Below are 21,306 nucleotides of genomic sequence, written 5' to 3' on the forward strand. Positions count from 1 at the left end.
ATTATCGTATAAAAAAATGGAATACATATATAGTTAGAATAGAATGAGAAGTGGATTGTAAACCAAACAACACGTATATATGTATTTATAAGAATAGTTTAGTTAGATATCTTGATCTTTTCTTAGGAAGTATTATCATACAGATTCACAGAAAACTTTATTTTGTTTGCTTAATTTTCCATCATATGTCCAAATATGATAGAACGTGTCGCTATTTTTTATTTCAACAAGTGATGAAAACGCAGAATATTTTTTAACGAATATAATATTGACTCTTTTCTGATTAGGATAAAGATATTTAAAATAAAAGTTATTAAAGATTTTAAAAAAGATTTAGTTCTAAATCTATAAACAATAATAAGATCTTAAGCCCTCATTTTTTTCAGACAAATTTTGTGTAATAGAATCTTAATTCAAAGTTTTAATTTTATATACATACATATATACACTAATTTGCATATCTAATTATGTATAATATTTAATAATATGTCAAATGTATTTGTAAAAATCTAAAAACTTTATGTAATGCCATAAATCTAATTTATGTTTTTCGACACACATAAAAATTATTTAAAAAATCGTTAAAAGGGATAAAATATCGAGATTAACTCACCTGTTCCCGATGATGCATATTTTCAAAGTATGTGATGTCACGTCCATTAATAGTGATATTGCCAGAACCATTTCCCCAGACTGTCACTACACCTCTTGCAGACTTTCTCGAGCAATCTTAAATCATAATGAATTTGATTATATATATACATATATATAAAATATTTCTTAGTCATTTGATAATATTAAGATTATTTACTTACTTTTGACTGTAATATAAGGCCTTCCTGTGCTGTCATGTTCCAACTGTGCATATAAAAATAAGTCCCTGTATTAATCATAATTATATTTTTCCTTGTCATTATTATATATAACTTACAGGTAGTATAGTTATCTCACTGGAGTGAGTAACGAGTACTTTACGATACTTCATAATGAAATCTTTTTCACGCTTTGATAGTGGGTGCTCACATAATCGCTCTAGTGATGTTATAAAATAGTTGTACTGAAAAAATTATTACATTTATGAATTAAATCATGTGTTTTTTATAAAGAATTGCATAGACTTTGGTATTATTATTAATATTACTATTATTCACCTCCAAATCTTTAAGAGTTTCAAGTAGTTGGTTTTCAATATCCTGTTTTGGTAACCATGTAGAACCTACCAGATTACTAAAAATATAGTATAATCTTGAAAACTAATTGTATATGCTTGTATAGGATAAAGTTTATAAAATTATATTGTGGTACAATTCATTTTTTCAATGTAAGTCATTGATATTCAACATACATTTTATCCATAGGTAATGTTCCTTGCCGTATTAATGAATCTTCAATATTGTTTAAAGATTTGATTTTCTCCACAATTTCCTGTATGCAAAAATAATGTTTTCAACTGTTAATTGCTCTCTAATATTTTCATAAACGTTATTACAGAAACTTACATATAGTACTTGATAATAATTTGGTTTAGAGGTATAAAACATAGAATGAAAAGGTCTTCCAGTTTCATCAAACTCTGCTGCTTTCTGGCTTGGAAAAATCTCTTCTGGATGTCGCATCATTGGTCGAGCTTTAGGATCGAACAGTCCCGATGGAAACAAATACTCAATTGATCTCTGAAAGTAACGATATGACTCTGAATATCAGCCTTAGATATTTTCCATAAATTAACAATAGCCTTTCTCATACAATTACATACATCTATATCTGCTTGTGTAAAGAACTCTGGATCTTCACCCATCATATTAGCCAGATGTCTTTTTCCTATTTCGTATTCTATAATCTCTTTCTTCATGAATTCATCTGAAAAATGTAAATAAAAGATTTATAAAATATCTTTTATATAAAGTATATTAATATTAACAAAGAGTTGTATAAAATGTTACTTAATTTATTAATATACAAAAGAAAAATTCTTACCATGATCTTTCGCACGTTGCAAGTACATCATCATAGCTTTGCTCATCTTCTTAGCTGGTTTCTTCGCCTCATCAGACTTGACAACAGACAACATTTCGTTGAGTTCATCAGTGGTAGATGTGGTATATAATCGTGATTTAACATGTTGTATATGATTCTGCAATTATAAAATAATCAGTACATACAATCGCGAAATAATTAACATAAATATGATTAAAATATAAGAAAAACCGCATTGGATTAATAGTTTTAACAGCTTCAAGCCTACGAAATCTCATTGTTTATTTTCACTTTGAACCTACCGAATATTGTGCAGCATCCGAAAACAAAACAGCGGCATTGTTACTTATAGCAATCCCGAAACGTCGAAAATGTAAATAACGTGTGAAAACAGACATAATTGTTTGAGATAAACAGATACAAACTACTATTCAATTAACATAAAATTCGGAGTCGGTAGCCTAACTTTTCATTATTAACTCACACGTTCATGATTGTGTTCGAAAATCTACCTATGAATTGTCAAAACAAAAAAGATTTCTCCATCCTGATTGGTCAATCAGACGCTGTTTTATTCGACGAATAATTTTTGAACGCAATATCCCCGAATATCATGTTAATATATTATTATTTATAATAATTTACATGTCATATATAATTTATTTAAAATTACAAAAAATTAAAAAATAATTATTATTAATAATTAATAATAATAATAATTATAGTTATATAAATAATAATAAATATAAATACATATATATATATTATAATAAATTAAATATTATAATTATTATTAATATTAATAATCTGAGACAATTATATACATGGGCGCCCTTACAACTTTTTTCTAGGGGGGGCAGAGTGTACATATACTTAGGTGTGCGTGTGTGTGTGGTGTACAAACACACACACACACACACACACACACCATTTTTGTCAAGTTGTGAAGGACAAAGGATTAAAAAATAAGATACATAACACACTATTGTTGGCTCGTATAGACACTATTCATTATTTTGATATATATTAATGTTATTTTCAAACAAAAAATTATTTGGTTGACAATTATAATTATCATTCTAAATTGAAAAAATTAAAATATTAAAATCCAAGGGGGGGCATATGCCCCTCCTTGCCTACCCCCCCATGGGCGCCCATGATTGTATATGTATAATAAAAAATAATATTATATCTAATATTAATAATAATATTAATATTAAATATTATATATAAACATATAATATAAATATATTATTAATATTATTAATATTAATATAAATAATATAAATAAATAATTAATGTTATTAATATTAATATAAATAATATAAATAAATAATTAGTTATTAATATTAATATAAATAATATAAATATATTATTAATATTATAATTAATATTAATATTAATAATAAAAATAATTAATAATATTAATGTGTATTGCGCATGCGCGGAAAACCTGGTTCAGATTCTAACCTGAGACTCTCCCATCTAGGTCGATTCGCGCTTCGTGCTTGTCGAGAGAATCTATGACGTCACGAACGGTTCCGCGGCCAATGTCAGAGCGGTTCAGCTGTTGTCGACGGACAATGGCGATGATTCGTGGGACGGTGTGACATCCCGACGGGGTTAAATGTTTCCGTTGCGTTGTGCGGCTGCACGTAAACGCGCATCAGGTCGCGGTGGCTGAGAGCCACGTCCAGGCGCGCAGCACCAGGTGGTGTCCCGCTCCTCTCTCGCCTTCCCTGTCTTCTCTTCGCCGCTCCCGCGATGGCTACGGTGAACGCGAACGCGCTGTCGAGTGACATAAGTCGCAGGAATCCTCAGGATGAATACGAGCTCATCCAGAGAATAGGCAGCGGTACCTACGGCGACGTCTACAAGGTCAGTATCCCCTCGGCTCCACTCCGTCGACGACGACGACGTCGACGAGATTATCAATTATCCTCTTCCCTCTTCGCAGGCCAAACGTCTCTCCATGAACGATCTCGCAGCGATTAAGGTTATCAAGTTGGAGCCAGGTAAGCGTGATGAGTACTTGGTTTGTCGGACGATTGACTTTTTTTCATTTTTCTTTTTGATATGGAATGCTTTCTCCGTGTATCATCATGATTACTCGTGTAAAATATGTGGAGTAAAAGTAAAGAGGACATGCAGAATTGTTTTATTTGTCCAGATGTTGAAATCTAGAAAAATTCTTAAAATATAAACTGATTTGATATTGAGTTATTACGAATTTTATCAGAATTAGCAGGATAGTTTACAGTATATTTGTATGTTTTTTTAGGTGACGACTTTGCAATCATTCAACAGGAGATTCTAATGATGAAGGACTGTAGGCATCCAAATATTATTGCGTATTATGGCAGTTATTTAAGGAGAGACAAATTATGGATATGTATGGAATACTGCGGAGGTGGATCGTTGCAGGATATATATCATAGTATGTATAATATTGATTAATATTTATATCTTTAACAATTTGACAATTAATATTCAATTCACGTTTGTAAAAAGTTTATAAATATAAATTTATAGTGATTTATAAATTAACATTTTTTTGTGATAATTATTTTCTTAATCAAAGTTATAATACATATAATAATTATATCTTTAATATATCTTTTTAGTAACCGGACCATTATCAGAAATACAAATAGCGTACATGTGTCGGGAGACCCTCACTGGTTTAGCTTACTTACATAGTATGGGCAAGATGCATCGTGATATTAAGGGTGCCAATATATTATTGACCGAGGCTGGTGATGTAAAATTGGCAGACTTTGGAGTATCGGCACAGATCACTGCGACGATTAACAAGAGAAAGAGTTTTATTGGTACACCTTACTGGATGGCTCCTGAGGTACTTTCACAGTTTCTTGCAATATTTAATATGAGTTCCATTAAAGATCAATGCAATTAATATTTTTGCAACTATTTGTGCAGGTTGCAGCCGTGGAGAGGAAAGGTGGATATAATCAGCTGTGCGATATCTGGGCATGCGGAATAACCGCGATAGAATTGGCGGAGTTGCAACCGCCGATGTTTGATCTGCATCCGATGCGCGCTCTATTTCTCATGTCCAAGTCGGGCTTTAAACCACCAACATTGAAGGATCGCGATAAGTGGAGTCCAACGTTTCACAATTTCGTCAAAGTCGCCCTCACGAAGAATCCCAAGAAAAGACCGACAGCGGAGAAGTTGCTTCAGGTTAGTCTTGTTTTGTTCATTGATCGATGAGATTTGTTTTTGTATGTGTGACGAGAAAAGAAAAAAAGAAAAATATCTGCAAAGCCGAATTGCATGCTAATCTGAAGGAAATTATTCTATGTTTCTGCAGCACGCGTTTTTCCAAGGGGAGATGCATAAAAGACTGGCGTTAGAATTATTGCAAAAGGTATCGAATCCCAGTCATATGTTTGCCGATTTAGAAGCTGACGAAGACGGGGCGGTACCCAATGTTCCGCAAAGAATAGCCTCGCGTCACACTGCAAGGCCTAGGCCAAAGAGTCCCATATCGCAATTAGATAGTGATGGTAAGCATTGATTAATGGCAAATAATAACTAATGGACTGTACATTTTACAGTTTAACTCAGTGATTATAATTTGTCTTGCAGATCAGATCAACATTGACGGAGGGACATTACACAGAGACTCTATGTCGCCACCTGTGGACAGTAATCCGGCGTGGGATATCATGGACATCATGAATAATGTCAAGGTAAGTCCATTGCAAATGCTTTGCTCTGCTTATAATTGTTTACTGTAGCATATTTTATTGAACATGTCATTAATGGAGAAAAGAGTTGCAATAGCTAAGTGTTTTTCCAATATTACAATGATTAATTTAGTATTTATATATCAAATTATTAAATTGTATTAAATAATCCAATATAAATATTAGAAATAATTAATGCAAGATTTATGACAATGAAAACATCTGATCTGTATATACAGGCTGTACATAATTGCGATGTGCATCCGGACTGTGGGATTGGTTCCGCGTTTGAAGACGAGCAAGAAAAGTAAGTTGTTTTGTACTTTCATTCTTTGCGAAAGAGAACATTGAAAACATGAAAGCTTCTCTATCACCTTCATTAATATGGTAGTTGCTGTTTTGTTCAAAAATATTCTCGTCTCGTAAATATATGTCTTCTAAATATCTGGTATAGGATTTCAGAAATGTTTGATGTTGTAAAAGGATTTTACAGTTCCTCATATATATATTCATATATGTGTGTGTATTTTGATTTTGCAATATGTATTTCGTCTTCATCACCTATATGCATATATCGATTACAAAGATTAGTAAGTTGTGAGAGCCAAATGCAATTGTCATATATATTATTAAACAAGACAGCAATGCAGTATGCTGTGTTATAAGGATCATCAACATTCATAAGGATTATCATCATTTTATTCTTGGTTGATAGTAACTAATAAGTACATTGCATATGGCATGTGCTTTTGCTTTACATCATGTCATACTAGTTTCAAATCATAATCTTAAATAAGAGAAGAATATACATTCATTACTCTTACACCTAAAACAGCAACACATCATATTCTGAAATATCTTAACATAGGTAGAGAGAAAATTCTTATAAAACAAAATAGGCGATTATTAATCAGATGTTACAAAATCTTTAAATATGGAATATGTTACAGGAATTTGTCCTTTGCAATTTTCGCATCTCCAATCGTTATTTTTTTTAATCCTTTTTTTTTCGACTCTTACCATATATAAAAAGTATCTAAATTACTCAGAGAATCGATAAAGACATGCTCATTTTTTGTATCAGTACACTTGGCGCAAACCTTAAGACAAGTAAAATATCGAAACGTCGTAGCAAAACTGGCACAGAGATATTTCATATGACTATAAGGTAATATCAATATTTTTCCCGGTTTGGTGTCTGGAGTGGAAAAAATCCTTTTTTATTTTTAACATAACAAAAATATGTAGCTTTATCGACACAATTACACGCTATATTCACATTCTCTTAATGCTATAAATATTTGAAAAGTTTTGATTGGTTTGTCGCCAGTATAACATTAAAGCAATTTAAGTCATAACTGTGTAATGTAACATATAAAGATTGCATTGAAATTTTTTCATGTCAAAGTGATCCTAAAAAACGTATAAATTAAATGTAAGAATTATTCGGATAGAGTTAACAATGCTTTTTAACCAGGTATCAAACTCTTTTTTATATAATAAAAGACAATTATACAGGTACATTTCAACGGGACAGACATTTAATAATGTATTGTGTGTATACGAAATTACAGTACACCACTTTTTGCATGTTAGGCGATAGATACGATTGCTTGTATGCATGATTGATTAGTAAATTTGTCGAAGAATTGCTGATATATCGTACACATGCATTTTATTAAAGTAAGTACGATCACTATTTGAGATATATTTGTACATACACCAAGATATCGCGGTTTCATCTATTAGAATTAGTTATTCTAAAAACTAAAATTATGCATTTCTTCATAAATATTTAGAGAAAATGTCTGATAAGAAAAGACTTTTTAAAAATGCCGTTTTATTCGTACGAAAATTAGAGATTGCCCGAGTATTTTCAATACATCTTAACAACTTAACGTAATATATTCGGCTTTAAAAAAATAATACTTATATCCTCTCACTATTAGTCCTTTTTCCCGTAGCACATCACGCCCTAAATTTTGTTTTGTAATCCACATTTCCAATTATATTTTCTTTTAATATATTTTTTGATTTTTCTGATCAGTTTGTAATTTTAATAATTTCTCCCAACAGGAGTCTATTGCAGTACATTGATGAGGAGTTGTTGCTAAGGTATTGGCAGGTAACCCTTTTCCCTTGCACCTTGCACCTTGCACTTATGTATCCTAATAACTGCGTAATAATTCTTGTAAATTGCATTACTCGGACAATTAATACGCTTATGTTCTTTCGATATCTTCTTCTTTTATTGCAAACATTAACATAATTCGAATTAACGCGCATTTTGTCTTCGGTTTCGTGTTAGTCTCAAAAGACTCCTTTGAAATTACGTACAAATTACATGTATAAATTTTAAATTATCCTAAAGAAAATTAGTTTAGCTAAATATACTTAAAAAAAAAATTATAAAAGAGATCTCTAAAAAACAAATATATATTTATATTTATATATATATATATATATATTATTAATATAAATAATATATTTTTTAAATATAACTAAGAAAAAGTGATTAAAATGATATATTATAAGTTTCTAGAAAACACAATTAATTATCACAAATTTAATCAACATCCGCAGCGTGATTAAAATAATATTGATATTACACTGAGAGAAAAAACAGTTATCATTTATCATAATTTATAATTATTTTTGATGCCAACTATATACAAGATTATTATTCTATATAAATAAGATTATTATATTATTAACTTTATAGTAGTAATAATTATAAAAATAGAAATCTGAATTATAATTATTTTATCGTGCAATTACAGTGACAAATACACACAATTTTCTCTCATTGTCAGTGTACAAACACAATTTTAGATAGATGTAGAATTATGCTTTCTTCCTGTGTTATGCATTTGATGTTATTTGTTGCATGTTAGTTTTTTCAATCATCTTGACACATTAAAGTTGTTTCTAAAATGTATCAGCCATGATGGTGGGGAAGTTTCTGTATCTATAATACGAAGAGAAAGAGAATTGTTAATTTATATGCAGTTACAGTTTCAATACGTTTTATCATACATTTATCATACACATATCATATAAGATTGCCTCTTTCGATTCTATAACATTGTTACATAAAAAAATAATTTTTGAACATAAGAAAGAAGATTTTTTGTAGTTTTTTTTTACGCTATAAATTTTGATACTTGCCTTCAAATTGCTCTATCATTTGCAATTTTGAGAAATTTTTATGATCAAAATTGCTGTGTTATAGCTACATATGTGTTGGAAAAGTTTTGTTACAATCTAATAGTTAAAAAAAACTGCAGAAAATAATTACTCTCTTTCTTATGTTTTTTTATCGAACTGTATAATAATATAAGATTACTCATAAGAGTATCTCATACTAAAGATTTGAAACGAGATTTATGAAAATTGTGTGTGATTGTAGGAAATGGAAATTTCTATGAACTCTTTTCTTTAAAAGATATATATTATGAATAAAATATAAAAAATTATGATATTTAAAAAAGAAAGAGATGTGCACATTAAAGCATATTTATAGTAATAATAATTATTAAAATTAACAATTTTCAATGTAAACGTACAATGTATCTAAAAAGGAGAAACAGTATTATCGCTTTATCAAACATCTTATATTTTCGCAATTACGTATATATTGTTTACAAGATTCTAAAGCGCAGAATATTTTGGGCAGTATCGAGAAACGAGTTTATTAATTTTTATAGTATGTGACCCATAGTTTCATGTGTGCAGGGGGAATGCAATGTCGATGGTCGATGGGCATTGCGATCAGCTATATTCCCTGCAGTAAGTAGATAAAATAAATTACAGTAAATAATTTTTTTATTTCCACACACATATATTTCTTTAGTTGATTCATTATCGTGAAAGTTATCAAATATTTATTTGATTCTATGTATTTTTACACGTCGAAAAACATATTAATATAACTCTAGATATGTATTTTACTGTAATAATATCTGTATTTTTAAATATTTAATTTAACATACTTTATGAATGATTTAATTTTTTTTATAAATGATATCGATGTGAGAGAAAGAGGAAGAAAAGCTGTGATTTTTATTATACGTGGAGAATATCTCATGGCTGTTTTTGCCTACGGTTTGTTCAATTCACAATATTTGGCAAAAAAATTCATTCTATGTATATTACGTAACACCAGAATAGGCCTCACGATTGATCTTGTTAACACTCTTTGATAACACGATTGCCTTGTGACTTACTAAAATCTGATTGAAATATGCAGCTTTCACATGTCTAACTTGTTTTTTTTGCATCACATTTTATTCGAAGATCTATTAAGTCACGTATATTTCAGAGAAATACACAATCTTCTAATTATTAATTTTATAATTTACGATTAATATATGCTTTATTTTTTTAAATTATTTTTTTGTATGTTATTTGGTCTCTATTAACAAACATGTATGTTTCCTCCTTCATAATAAAATAAAAGCGTTTGAGGAGAATAAAATCATAATGTTTGCATTTTTGCACTTTCTTTTTTAGAGCCACTCTCCCACTCGGGGAATCATCGAACGATTGCGAGGTCCATTGCCCCTATTACAACGTGTCCGGTAAGTGATTTACACTGGAGATTGATGAGAAAAAAAACACTTCGTCGCGTATGATCTAGTTAAACTGTTTCCTTTTAATTCACACTAGCGCGTTCAGATAATAAAGAGTAAATTTTTTCGCACAGGGTCTCAGGCAAGTCCTCGACGTCACAGCTCTGTGGACGAATTGTACGGTCTCGTTAACAATTCTCAGTCCCTAACAACCGTGAATGGTCAACGTCAACGATCATTGTCGGATAGCGGACCTAGGGACGAATCTGCGCAGTCAAATGGTAAGAGCGTCATGAGTTTAGTGCTTCAGAGAGATAATATAAATATTATATATAAATATTGTATACAATATTAAATATAATATATAAAATATTAAATATAAATTGTATAATAATATTAATATTAATGTATTAATAATATATAATAATAATATATAAATATTATAATATTTATTATATATAATATATAATATATATTATATATAAATACTATATATATAAATATTATATATAAATACAATATACACATAATATATTAATTATTTATCTTTTTTATTGGAAAAAAACGTTATATCTTGAGAAATTATCGATATTAATATATAGTTTATTCAATCAAATTTTAGACAATCTTAATTTTTTTTAGGTGACAGCAATGAAATAGCAGTCGATAGAGATAGGGAAAGCATGAGTCCCGATTTACTTTCGGATACACCGCCCGTTCCTCCGAGGAGGAGGGATCGAAAAAGGCACACGCCACCAAGACCTATTAGTAATGGATTACCTCCCACGCCGAAAGTGCATATGGGAGCGTGTTTCTCAAAGGTCAGCTTACAAAAGAGTTTATTTGATTTTCTTATGTGCGTGTAAAAGAATGCACAAAGAAATTTTCACGTAATAAAATATGTAATATCTAAATAATATAATAATCAGTAATAAATAAAATAATTTATTATATACTTATACACTAGCGGATCCTGACGTCGATAATGGGGGGGAGGGGGGGTTGCAAAATTATTTTATTTAAAATTTTTGGTTTCATGATTAGCTTTTATTTCAGGATCAACGACGTCGATAGCTCTTTAATGTTTGTTTTTCTTTACTTATATTTTTTAAACGAATTCAGCAAAACTGTTTCTTTTAATTTATATATAATACATATTTATATATATATTATATATATATGTATATATATATATATGTATATATATAAATAAAATATAAATATAATAATAATATATTAATATATTAATATATATTAATATATAATATATTAATTATATATATTTATATATATATTCATACATATTTATATATATATGCATAATCATAAATGTACATACATATTCATGTATATGCATAAACATAAATGTACATACATATTCATGTATATGCATAAACATAAATGTACATACATATTCATGTATATGCATAATCATAAATGTACATACATATTCATGTATATGCATAATCATAAATGTACATACATATTCATGTATATGCATAATCATAAATGTACATACATATTCATGTATATGCATAATCATAAATGTACATACATATTCATGTATATGCATAATCATAAATGTACATACATATTCATGTATATGCATAATCATAAATGTACATACATATTCATGTATATGCATAATCATAAATGTACATACATATTCATGTATATGCATAATCATAAATGTACATACATATTCATGTATATGCATAATCATAAATGTACATACATATTCATGTATATGCATAATCATAAATGTACATACATATTCATGTATATGCATAATCATAAATGTACATACATATTCATGTATATGCATAATCATAAATGTACATACATATTCATGTATATGCATAATCATAAATGTACATACATATTCATGTATATGCATAATCATAAATGTACATACATATTCATGTATATGCATAATCATAAATGTACATACATATTCATGTATATGCATAATCATAAATGTACATACATATTCATGTATATGCATAATCATAAATGTACATACATATTCATGTATATGCATAATCATAAATGTACATACATATTCATGTATATGCATAATCATAAATGTACATACATATTCATGTATATGCATAATCATAAATGTACATACATATTCATGTATATGCATAATCATAAATGTACATACATATTCATGTATATGCATAATCATAAATGTACATACATATTCATGTATATGCATAATCATAAATGTACATACATATTCATGTATATGCATAATCATAAATGTACATACATATTCATGTATATGCATAATCATAAATGTACATACATATTCATGTATATGCATAATCATAAATGTACATACATATTCATGTATATGCATAAACATAAATGTACATACATATTCATGTATATGCATAAACATAAATGTACATACATATTCATGTATATGCATAAACATAAATGTACATACATATTCATGTATATGCATAATCATAAATGTACATACATATTCATGTATATGCATAATCATAAATGTACATACATATTCATGTATATGCATAATCATAAATGTACATACATATTCATGTATATGCATAATCATAAATGTACATACATATTCATGTATATGCATAATCATAAATGTACATACATATTCATGTATATGCATAAACATAAATGTACATACATATTCATGTATATGCATAAACATAAATGTACATACATATTCATGTATATGCATAAACATAAATGTACATACATATTCATGTATATGCATAAACATAAATGTACATACATATTCATGTATATGCATAAACATAAATGTACATACATATTCATGTATATGCATAAACATAAATGTACATACATATTCATGTATATGCATAAACATAAATGTACATACATATTCATGTATATGCATAAACATAAATGTACATACATATTCATGTATATGCATAAACATAAATGTACATACATATTCATGTATATGCATAAACATAAATGTACATACATATTCATGTATATGCATAAACATAAATGTACATACATATTCATGTATATGCATAAACATAAATGTACATACATATTCATGTATATGCATAAACATAAATGTACATACATATTCATGTATATGCATAAACATAAATGTACATACATATTCATGTATATGCATAAACATAAATGTACATACATATTCATGTATATGCATAAACATAAATGTACATACATATTCATGTATATGCATAAACATAAATGTACATACATATTCATGTATATGCATAAACATAAATGTACATACATATTCATGTATATGCATAAACATAAATGTACATACATATTCATGTATATGCATAAACATAAATGTACATACATATTCATGTATATGCATAAACATAAATGTACATACATATTCATGTATATGCATAAACATAAATGTACATACATATTCATGTATATGCATAAACATAAATGTACATACATATTCATGTATATGCATAAACATAAATGTACATACATATTCATGTATATGCATAAACATAAATGTACATACATATTCATGTATATGCATAAACATAAATGTACATACATATTCATGTATATGCATAAACATAAATGTACATACATATTCATGTATATGCATAAACATAAATGTACATACATATTCATGTATATGCATAAACATAAATGTACATACATATTCATGTATATGCATAAACATAAATGTACATACATATTCATGTATATGCATAAACATAAATGTACATACATATTCATGTATATGCATAAACATAAATGTACATACATATTCATGTATATGCATAAACATAAATGTACATACATATTCATGTATATGCATAATCATAAATGTACATACATATTCATGTATATGCATAATCATAAATGTACATACATATTCATGTATATGCATAATCATAAATGTACATACATATTCATGTATATGCATAAACATAAATGTACATACACATTCATATACATATATACCTATTCACACTAGCGTCTCCTGACGTCGGTAATGGGGGTTGGGGGGGTTAGCAAATTATTTTATTTAATATTTTTGGTTTCATAATTAGCTTTCATTTGATTTCATAATGAACTTTTATTTCCTGTTGTATTATTATTATTATTTACAAAAATTTTATTACGTGAAAGTATTTCTTTTACTGCATTATTTCTCGATAACGTATAAAATCTTATTTATTTTATTTCTGTTGCAAATTTCAATAGGTATTCAATGGCTGTCCGCTGAGAATACACTGTACCGCGAGTTGGATTCATCCGGATACGAGGGATCAGCACTTGTTGATCGCGGCAGAGGAAGGGATTTACAATTTGAACTTGAACGAGCTCCATGAAACTGCGATAGACCAGTTATATCCGAGACGTACTATCTGGATGTACGTTATTAAAGATGTTCTCATGTCCCTTTCCGGTAAGCGCACCTTGAAATTGTTATCGTTGATGCTGCTGCATGATCGATTCATTCTTCTGAATAATATTATTGATATGTATTGTAGGAAAGACGCCTCAGTTGTATAGGCACGACTTATTAGCAATGCTAAGTAAACAGACTCATAGGTTTTCGTTGCACATGAATAAAATACCAGAGAGATTAGTCCCTAGGAAATTCGCCCTCACTACAAAGGTGCCGGACACAAAGGGATGTACCAAATGCTGCGTTGGGAGGAATCCATATAATGGGTGAGTGAAAACTTTGTAATTATCATACGTTTTCTGTAAAATATACAAAGTAAAACTCTTTGATGAAATAGGAAGGGAAATAAAGTATATTAGTCTTTACATGTAAAGAAAAAATCAGATACGCAATAATCCATTATATTTCTAAGCTTGTCAGTTAAATAAAATTCAACAAATATAATAATCTATCTTTTTAAACATACAGGTACAAATATCTGTGCGGCGCGATGCCGGCTGGTATATTCCTAATGCAATGGTACGATCCATTGAATAAATTTATGCTTCTGAAGCATTTCGACTGCGTTTTACCGTCGCCTCTAAACGTCTTTAAAATGGTTATCACACCTGAGATGGAATATCCAATGGTATGTGTATCGGTTAAGCAGCCATATCAGCAAAATAAATTGAAATTGGATTTGATTAATATGAACTCAGGAGCGAGTTGGTTCCACAGTGACGAATTAGAAGATATGGATGGTTCAGGTATTCTTATGTCATACATGTCTGACAAATTTTATTTGTTTACAAAGAATTATAACCCCTATTGATCTCATTTTTTATTTATTTTTTTTTTTACAAAAAGCTTTGTAATTGATTTTCTCTTTATTTTTAAAAATCTGATAATTTCTTAAAATCATTATATTTGGAAGAATCATTATCCTTTTTTAAATAAGAATACTGTTTCAGCAACTGTGATACCAAGAAGAGAGAATTTGAACGTTATTAATGTCACACAATTCGAGAAAGATGCAATACTCGTTTGTTACGATAGTGAGTATTACTAGAAGTTATTTTACTATCACGTATACAATAATGTATTATAAATTAAATGTTCGTATTTTTAGACGTGGTGAAGATGGTGACTTTACAGGGGAAACCCCGAGTTAGCAAGAAACAGCTGTCAGAGCTGCAGTTTAATTTCCAGATTGAATCTATCAGTAAGCACACAAAACACTTTGTTCATTCGCAATCTATATCATAGTCTTTGTGAATAAAACAATGTGTCGTTTATTTTCAGTTTGTCTACCAGATAGTGTATTGGCGTTCCACAAACATGGTATGCAAGGTAGAAGTTTCAAGAATGGCGAAGTTACTCAAGAGATTAGTGATCCGAGCAGGACTTACAGGCTACTAGGCTCAGACAAGTATGTATTAAATGTTTTAAAAGACTTGAGGAGATGATGCATATTAACGCAATAGAAGAGTTTGGAAGAGAATAATTAAAAAAGAATCATTAATGAGATTTTTCTAAATCTCTTTTTTATTGGAACTTTAATTGTGATCTAAAATAAACTTGAGATATTTCATTAAGTTTCTACATTGCTTGGTATTGATATATGTTAACTCATAATATCAAAATTGATTTGGTAATAATAATTTTTCTCTTTTAGAGATATTTCATATATAAAAAAATATTTTAAACTAGAATGCTGTATATCTATAGAATTTATTATTCATATTCATAATTAGATATAAATAAGATTAATATTCGTAATTAAAAAGAAAGTAAGATTAATTATGTGTTAAACAGGGTTGTGATGTTGGAGAGTCACCTGGTTCACAGTGGTACGCTGACTGAATCGGAAGGGGCGGATCTCTACATACTCGCTGGACACGAAGCCAGCTATTAAATATGAATTTTCAAATCGCTAGCACGCGGTCACACGCTGCATCATCGTCTCTTGACGATTTGTGATTGAACTGCACGTGGAACGACTACGAGAGAGCGGTGAGATTAAAGTATATGCAGAGAGGTAAAAGCTTTACAATTAATTATTTTCACTACTTTGCAATGTGCAATTCCAACGCTGCTGCGATGGATTATCGCCGTCTCTCCGATAGTAGTTGATATCGCGTAAACTGATAATTACTCGCGGTAACTTTTTTAACGAGAGGCGTTTAGAACTTGGACAGTTCTTTTAATAGATGCGCACTGCAATAGGGGAAGATATTGAGTTTAACAGAAAGACACGAAACTTAAAAAAGAGAGAATATGTATGTATATCCTTATGCCTGATTAAATGAAGCCAATAAAAGCCGTACTGCTTGTAAAAGGCGATTTCCTAGTTTATATAGCTATACATGTGTAAATTACGCTCTTATATAAACTATGTACAATTACGAAAAGAGATTTATGATGAAATTAAAGCCTCGGAAAGGGGAGCTGTAAAACTAATGTGAAGATTATTCCGTGTTTCCGACGTTATAATATATATAGCTAAATTAGCTAGAACATATAATGCAAGAGTATTGTTGCGCAGCGTGTTTTAAAGGCAACGAAGTTCTTGCAACGCTGTACAAAATGGTACAGTTTCGGATTTTATCTTTTTTTTTTTTTTCTAGAATCGCGCTATATTCTAATTCTAGCTCTTAGCCTTCGAGAACCGTTTTGATCGTAATAGCGTTTAATAGGATAAGAGGTTAATGCGTTTTGTATTTTCGACGAGTGCGGGAGATTATTCTCTCTCTAGACGTGACAATATTTATATTCTTACACACAGAGAAGGTCGCGTAAAGTTTTCGAAGGTTAAAGCGCTGCATTCAGATACAATATCCGATGGAATTTCCATGTAACTTTGACGGAATCTGTGTGACATTAATCGAGATTACAGCTTAATATATCTTTGTTGTCTCACTTTCACGAGATTCGAATTTCCGGTGGCCGGATCTTTTGACGCATTTGATAAAAGTGCGTGTCATTTTTTACAATCTTTCCATTTTCTCGACATCTACACATTTCTGCATATAAATACAAAATTGAATGAACGATGTTTTTATTCAGTTTTACTTAAATTAATATTTCTTTTTATTTTTCGCTATTTCTAACTGCATCAGTATTCCAAACAAAAGTTTTTGTTAAGGAAAAAAATAGTTCTGAATTAATTAATTAACGAATCTGGCACTCAAATTCGATCTGGTAGAAGTGGGACGCTACGTGTATTTTCTTCCAAAGACGATAGATCGTAGAAACAACGGCAACGACATAGAAGGAAAGTAGCTAATCGATGTATAACGCCCCGTAAAAAAAAAACGTTCTCGAAAGATTCGCGTAGAAATGAATTCCACTATGTGAATTATATATAATATATCGTGTACACATATATTATATGTACACACAATGTATAAGCAGTACAAAAATTCACTTGTACACAGTGTGTCATTCTTGCGTACGCACGAAAAATTATGCTATTCGAGCTTCATTTCGTTAGGCATGGGATCACAACTTCGAGAGAGAGATTTAGCTTTATTCAGACATTGCGTTCGTCTCGCGGTGTCTCTAATTTTTCGGCGATATTGAAATATATATATAAATTGCACGACAATTGTCATCGATAGCGAATATATATCTATCTTGAGATATATACAATACATTGCTAAGTTTGAATCGTTTCGTTTGCACGATATATCGATCGCGACTGTAATAAACTCATGATCATCAGCCTTGGTTTGCGCGCAACAATAATCCCCGATATCCGTTCTTTCGCTTTACGAAGTAAACGCTTCTTTTATCGAGTCATACAGTGCTCTCTGATGAAGCGCCACTGTGATATATGTGATGGGAAAAAAAGAAGCAGTCACGCGAACAAAATCAGATGAGAGGAATTAAAATAATTTTTTTAATGCAATTTTTCCGATCGTTCTCTTTATATAAATCAGTCGCATATATAATTCGCATCAGAGATCACGAGAGCGCATATATTTGTCCGCAGCAGTTTCTTTTATATTCAGCATTTTTGTTATCAATATATATTGCATATATCGTCAATGACGATATTATATAGTATATATCTGTGAAGCGACGAGCGCGATATAACTTTCATGTGATCGGTTTCAAGACTGGGAGAAAATGTATTTTCTCGTTTACAGTAGACTTTCTATAATCCTTGAGGAGGAAGAGTGCTGGATTACATATAGGATTTATTAGGCGAGAAGAATTGTCGACCGCGTTTTATGTTTTTGCGCAGTCGATATTTGCAAACTGAGTATTTAACGAGAGAGATTTCGCTTTAATTAAATGTACAACTTATATCCTGGGACATTTGTTGAAATCCGATCGATCTGTCTATAGATCGATAATGATTGAACCAAAAAACATTCCCTTTTTTTAATTTGGAATATTTGACCAATTTTTATTAATTAGTGAAGATATATCGTTTCGTTATATTGACTATAATTGATGCATAATGACGATATACATTTTTTTTTTTAGTTTATAATTCGTAAGATATTTATCGCGAGGAAGCGTAATTAATTCGCGAGCTTATCTGTTGACACACATTATAGTCAAATTATTCATTATTGCAGTCACACTATGACATAAGAAGATCAGAAGCTCTTGAAAATCTTGGTCGCGTGAAAAAACATGTATTTTATTTGCTTCAGACTGATATGTATATATATTTATATAGTATCTGGCACTTTTCCGTTTATATCGTCGAGATTTTGCCTTGAGTCAGAATCTTTAATTTACAATTCTTTGGTGAGAGAAAGACGTAAATCGAACTTGTAAAGAATCGTCAAAGCGAAACTCACGAAATTATATCTGTGCGGAGTGTTGAACTATTTTAATGTTTTATATGGATCTTTTTTCTCTGTACATAGAGAATAGATTATTGAAGAAAGTACTATATATTATCGGAAAAAAAAATTCAAAATATACCCTAGCAAAGTTATGAATCGGTGTCTTATTGTTTTCGCTTGAATTTTCGCGCTTATATAAGTCCTTATATAAGTCAAAGCGATAACATTTTTAAAATATTAGAATATATCACGCATATATATATTTAAGTTCGCAATTTGACTTTGCGGAATTTTTAATTTGCATCGCGCAATTGATCGAAAGAATCTGCTGATATTTCTGTCAATCGCTCTTATATCAATTGTCGATTTATTCCACGTTCGATCAAATTCTACGTCAAATCTACACGATACTCATTATAAACAGAGGTAAATAGAAACATACAATTGTCTTCCCCATATATATTTGATAATATCCGTGAAATCACGTAATTTCAACATTTATTTAGCTGACAATCTCCGCTTTATTAATATTGTAAGAATTATTCGAGCGATCTTAGTGTACGAAGTATAAATCTGCTTTTTGCGATAAGCGAATTTCCGATATACATTTTTTTTACGATGTCTAAAAGAAGGAGGAAGATTGTGATATATATCGAAAAAAAGAAATGCGGAGAATTATTATCTTTATTTGATGCAGATGTAATTCAGCTGAAAAGTTATCTGAGAAGGTTGTTATTAAAAAATTTAGAATGTCAGATTTGAAGGGATAGATATTATTTTAACTCTGTATGGACGATTTTATTTGCGCGAGATTATTCTGCTTTTTTCCGGAGAAATACATATTTAAAAGATATTTTGATAAAAATAACAGTAAATAGTAACTGCAATGTTACCTGATGTGAATTTTTGTATTATTGTAAAGACAATAATTTTATTCGGAGTATCGTATCGAACGAATCACACGGGAGGAAAAAAAGGATAGCTACATCGGCGACATCAGAATAGATATACATCTTACAAATCTAGAAAAAAGAATAAATTTTAGAGCGAAGAAAAAAAAAGATAGAAGACATAATTAGAGAGTCTTTAATTCTCTGACACAGACCAAGTATTAGAAAACAATTATGTCAACTAAAAAGCCATACACACATACACATACACACACATGCACTTTGTGTAGATTTAACATATCCATGTTCTGCTAACGATTTAAAATGAAATTTTATTCTATAATTTTCACAAGAGAATAGTAAAAATTTATAGTAAGTATGGGTGTAAGACGCAATAGAAGAGATATCTCTATATTTCAGTATAATTTTATATGATTGTCAAATAAATAAAACGCATGAATAATTCGCACTTTTATTATTTATTTTTCAAGACGATTATTTCAAACAAGATAAGATTTATCTTACGTTTTAATAAATTAATATAAAAGATTTAAAAAAAGGGAAGCTCGTTATTTTTAAACAGATTCAGGAAACGAAATACAGAGATATGCGACTGTTAATTTATATTAATGAATCGTTGCGTCCACTTTGCGAAAAGAGTATCGTACACCCATATTAGCAAAAATCTTCGAAAAGTCCCTTTGCGCAGACATGTATGTAATACACGTGTAAGTGCTAGGACAATTGATACAGCGATAAAATGTACCTGTACACATTGACCATATTACATGGTTTGCCTCTACGTACCGATGCTTGAGTTCCAAAATCTTCGATTCTCGCATATTTTGAACTTTGAAATCTGCATAGCAAACGTGTAGAGAGACAGTAATATATATTTATTCCTTAATCTTCTATCCCTCGGATTTATTCGGT

The 21,306-nt window shown here is 29.6% G+C and overlaps 2 protein-coding genes across 7 annotated transcripts; one reads left to right on the forward strand and one right to left on the reverse strand.

Moving 5' to 3' along the window:
* Window positions 1-339: 339 nt before the first annotated feature.
* Window positions 340-3,462, reverse strand: Mrps9 (mitochondrial ribosomal protein S9). The gene is made up of 9 exons (XM_083054941.1): window positions 3,448-3,462; window positions 1,978-2,134; window positions 1,757-1,860; window positions 1,500-1,673; window positions 1,346-1,425; window positions 1,152-1,227; window positions 816-858; window positions 614-729; window positions 340-345 (listed from the first exon to the last, which is right to left on the reverse strand). Exons 1-9 carry the CDS (start codon window positions 3,460-3,462, stop codon window positions 340-342), a joined length of 771 nt encoding a protein of 256 aa, XP_082911067.1.
* Window positions 3,463-3,518: 56 nt separating this feature from the next.
* Hppy (MAP4K3-like protein hppy) lies at window positions 3,519-20,544 on the forward strand. Of its 6 annotated transcripts, XM_083038495.1 has the most exons (21): window positions 3,519-3,855; window positions 3,935-3,992; window positions 4,259-4,414; window positions 4,602-4,834; window positions 4,918-5,181; window positions 5,312-5,507; window positions 5,590-5,693; window positions 5,930-5,997; window positions 6,775-6,858; window positions 7,767-7,805; window positions 9,426-9,479; window positions 10,203-10,270; window positions 10,396-10,542; window positions 10,904-11,082; window positions 14,492-14,696; window positions 14,782-14,965; window positions 15,168-15,445; window positions 15,650-15,733; window positions 15,808-15,900; window positions 15,981-16,107; window positions 16,494-20,544. In XM_083038495.1, exons 1-21 carry the CDS (start codon window positions 3,742-3,744, stop codon window positions 16,591-16,593), a joined length of 2,835 nt encoding a protein of 944 aa, XP_082894621.1. In that variant the 5' UTR covers window positions 3,519-3,741; the 3' UTR covers window positions 16,594-20,544. The 6 variants fall into 6 exon arrangements, with proteins under 6 accessions (XP_082894621.1, XP_082894630.1, XP_082894640.1 ...); XM_083038504.1 differs by lacking the exon at window positions 9,426-9,479 and having other exon boundaries at window positions 3,520-3,855; XM_083038514.1 differs by lacking the exon at window positions 6,775-6,858 and having other exon boundaries at window positions 3,520-3,855.
* The last annotated feature ends 762 nt before the right edge of the window (window positions 20,545-21,306 follow it).

Source organism: Prenolepis imparis, unplaced genomic scaffold (genome assembly GCF_030444845.1).
Source record: "Prenolepis imparis isolate NDT839.2.m4 unplaced genomic scaffold, iyPreImpa1.0 SCAF_1, whole genome shotgun sequence".
Lineage (NCBI taxonomy): Eukaryota > Metazoa > Arthropoda > Insecta > Hymenoptera > Formicidae > Prenolepis > Prenolepis imparis.

Coding starts and splice junctions, on each gene's coding strand:
- Mrps9 (XM_083054941.1), bottom strand. Junction 1,674..1,756: donor TTACACAAGCAGATATAGAT/GTATGTAATTGT, acceptor CGTTACTTTCAG/AGATCAATTGAGTATTTGTT. Junction 859..1,151: donor AAACTCTTAAAGATTTGGAG/GTGAATAATAGT, acceptor TTATATGCACAG/TTGGAACATGACAGCACAGG.
- Hppy (XM_083038495.1), top strand. CDS start 3,742: ATGGCTACGGTGAACGCGAACGCGCTGTCGAGTGACATAAGTCGCAGG. Junction 6,859..7,766: donor ATATTTCATATGACTATAAG/GTAATATCAATA, acceptor TTCTCCCAACAG/GAGTCTATTGCAGTACATTG. Junction 16,108..16,493: donor AGGCTACTAGGCTCAGACAA/GTATGTATTAAA, acceptor TGTGTTAAACAG/GGTTGTGATGTTGGAGAGTC.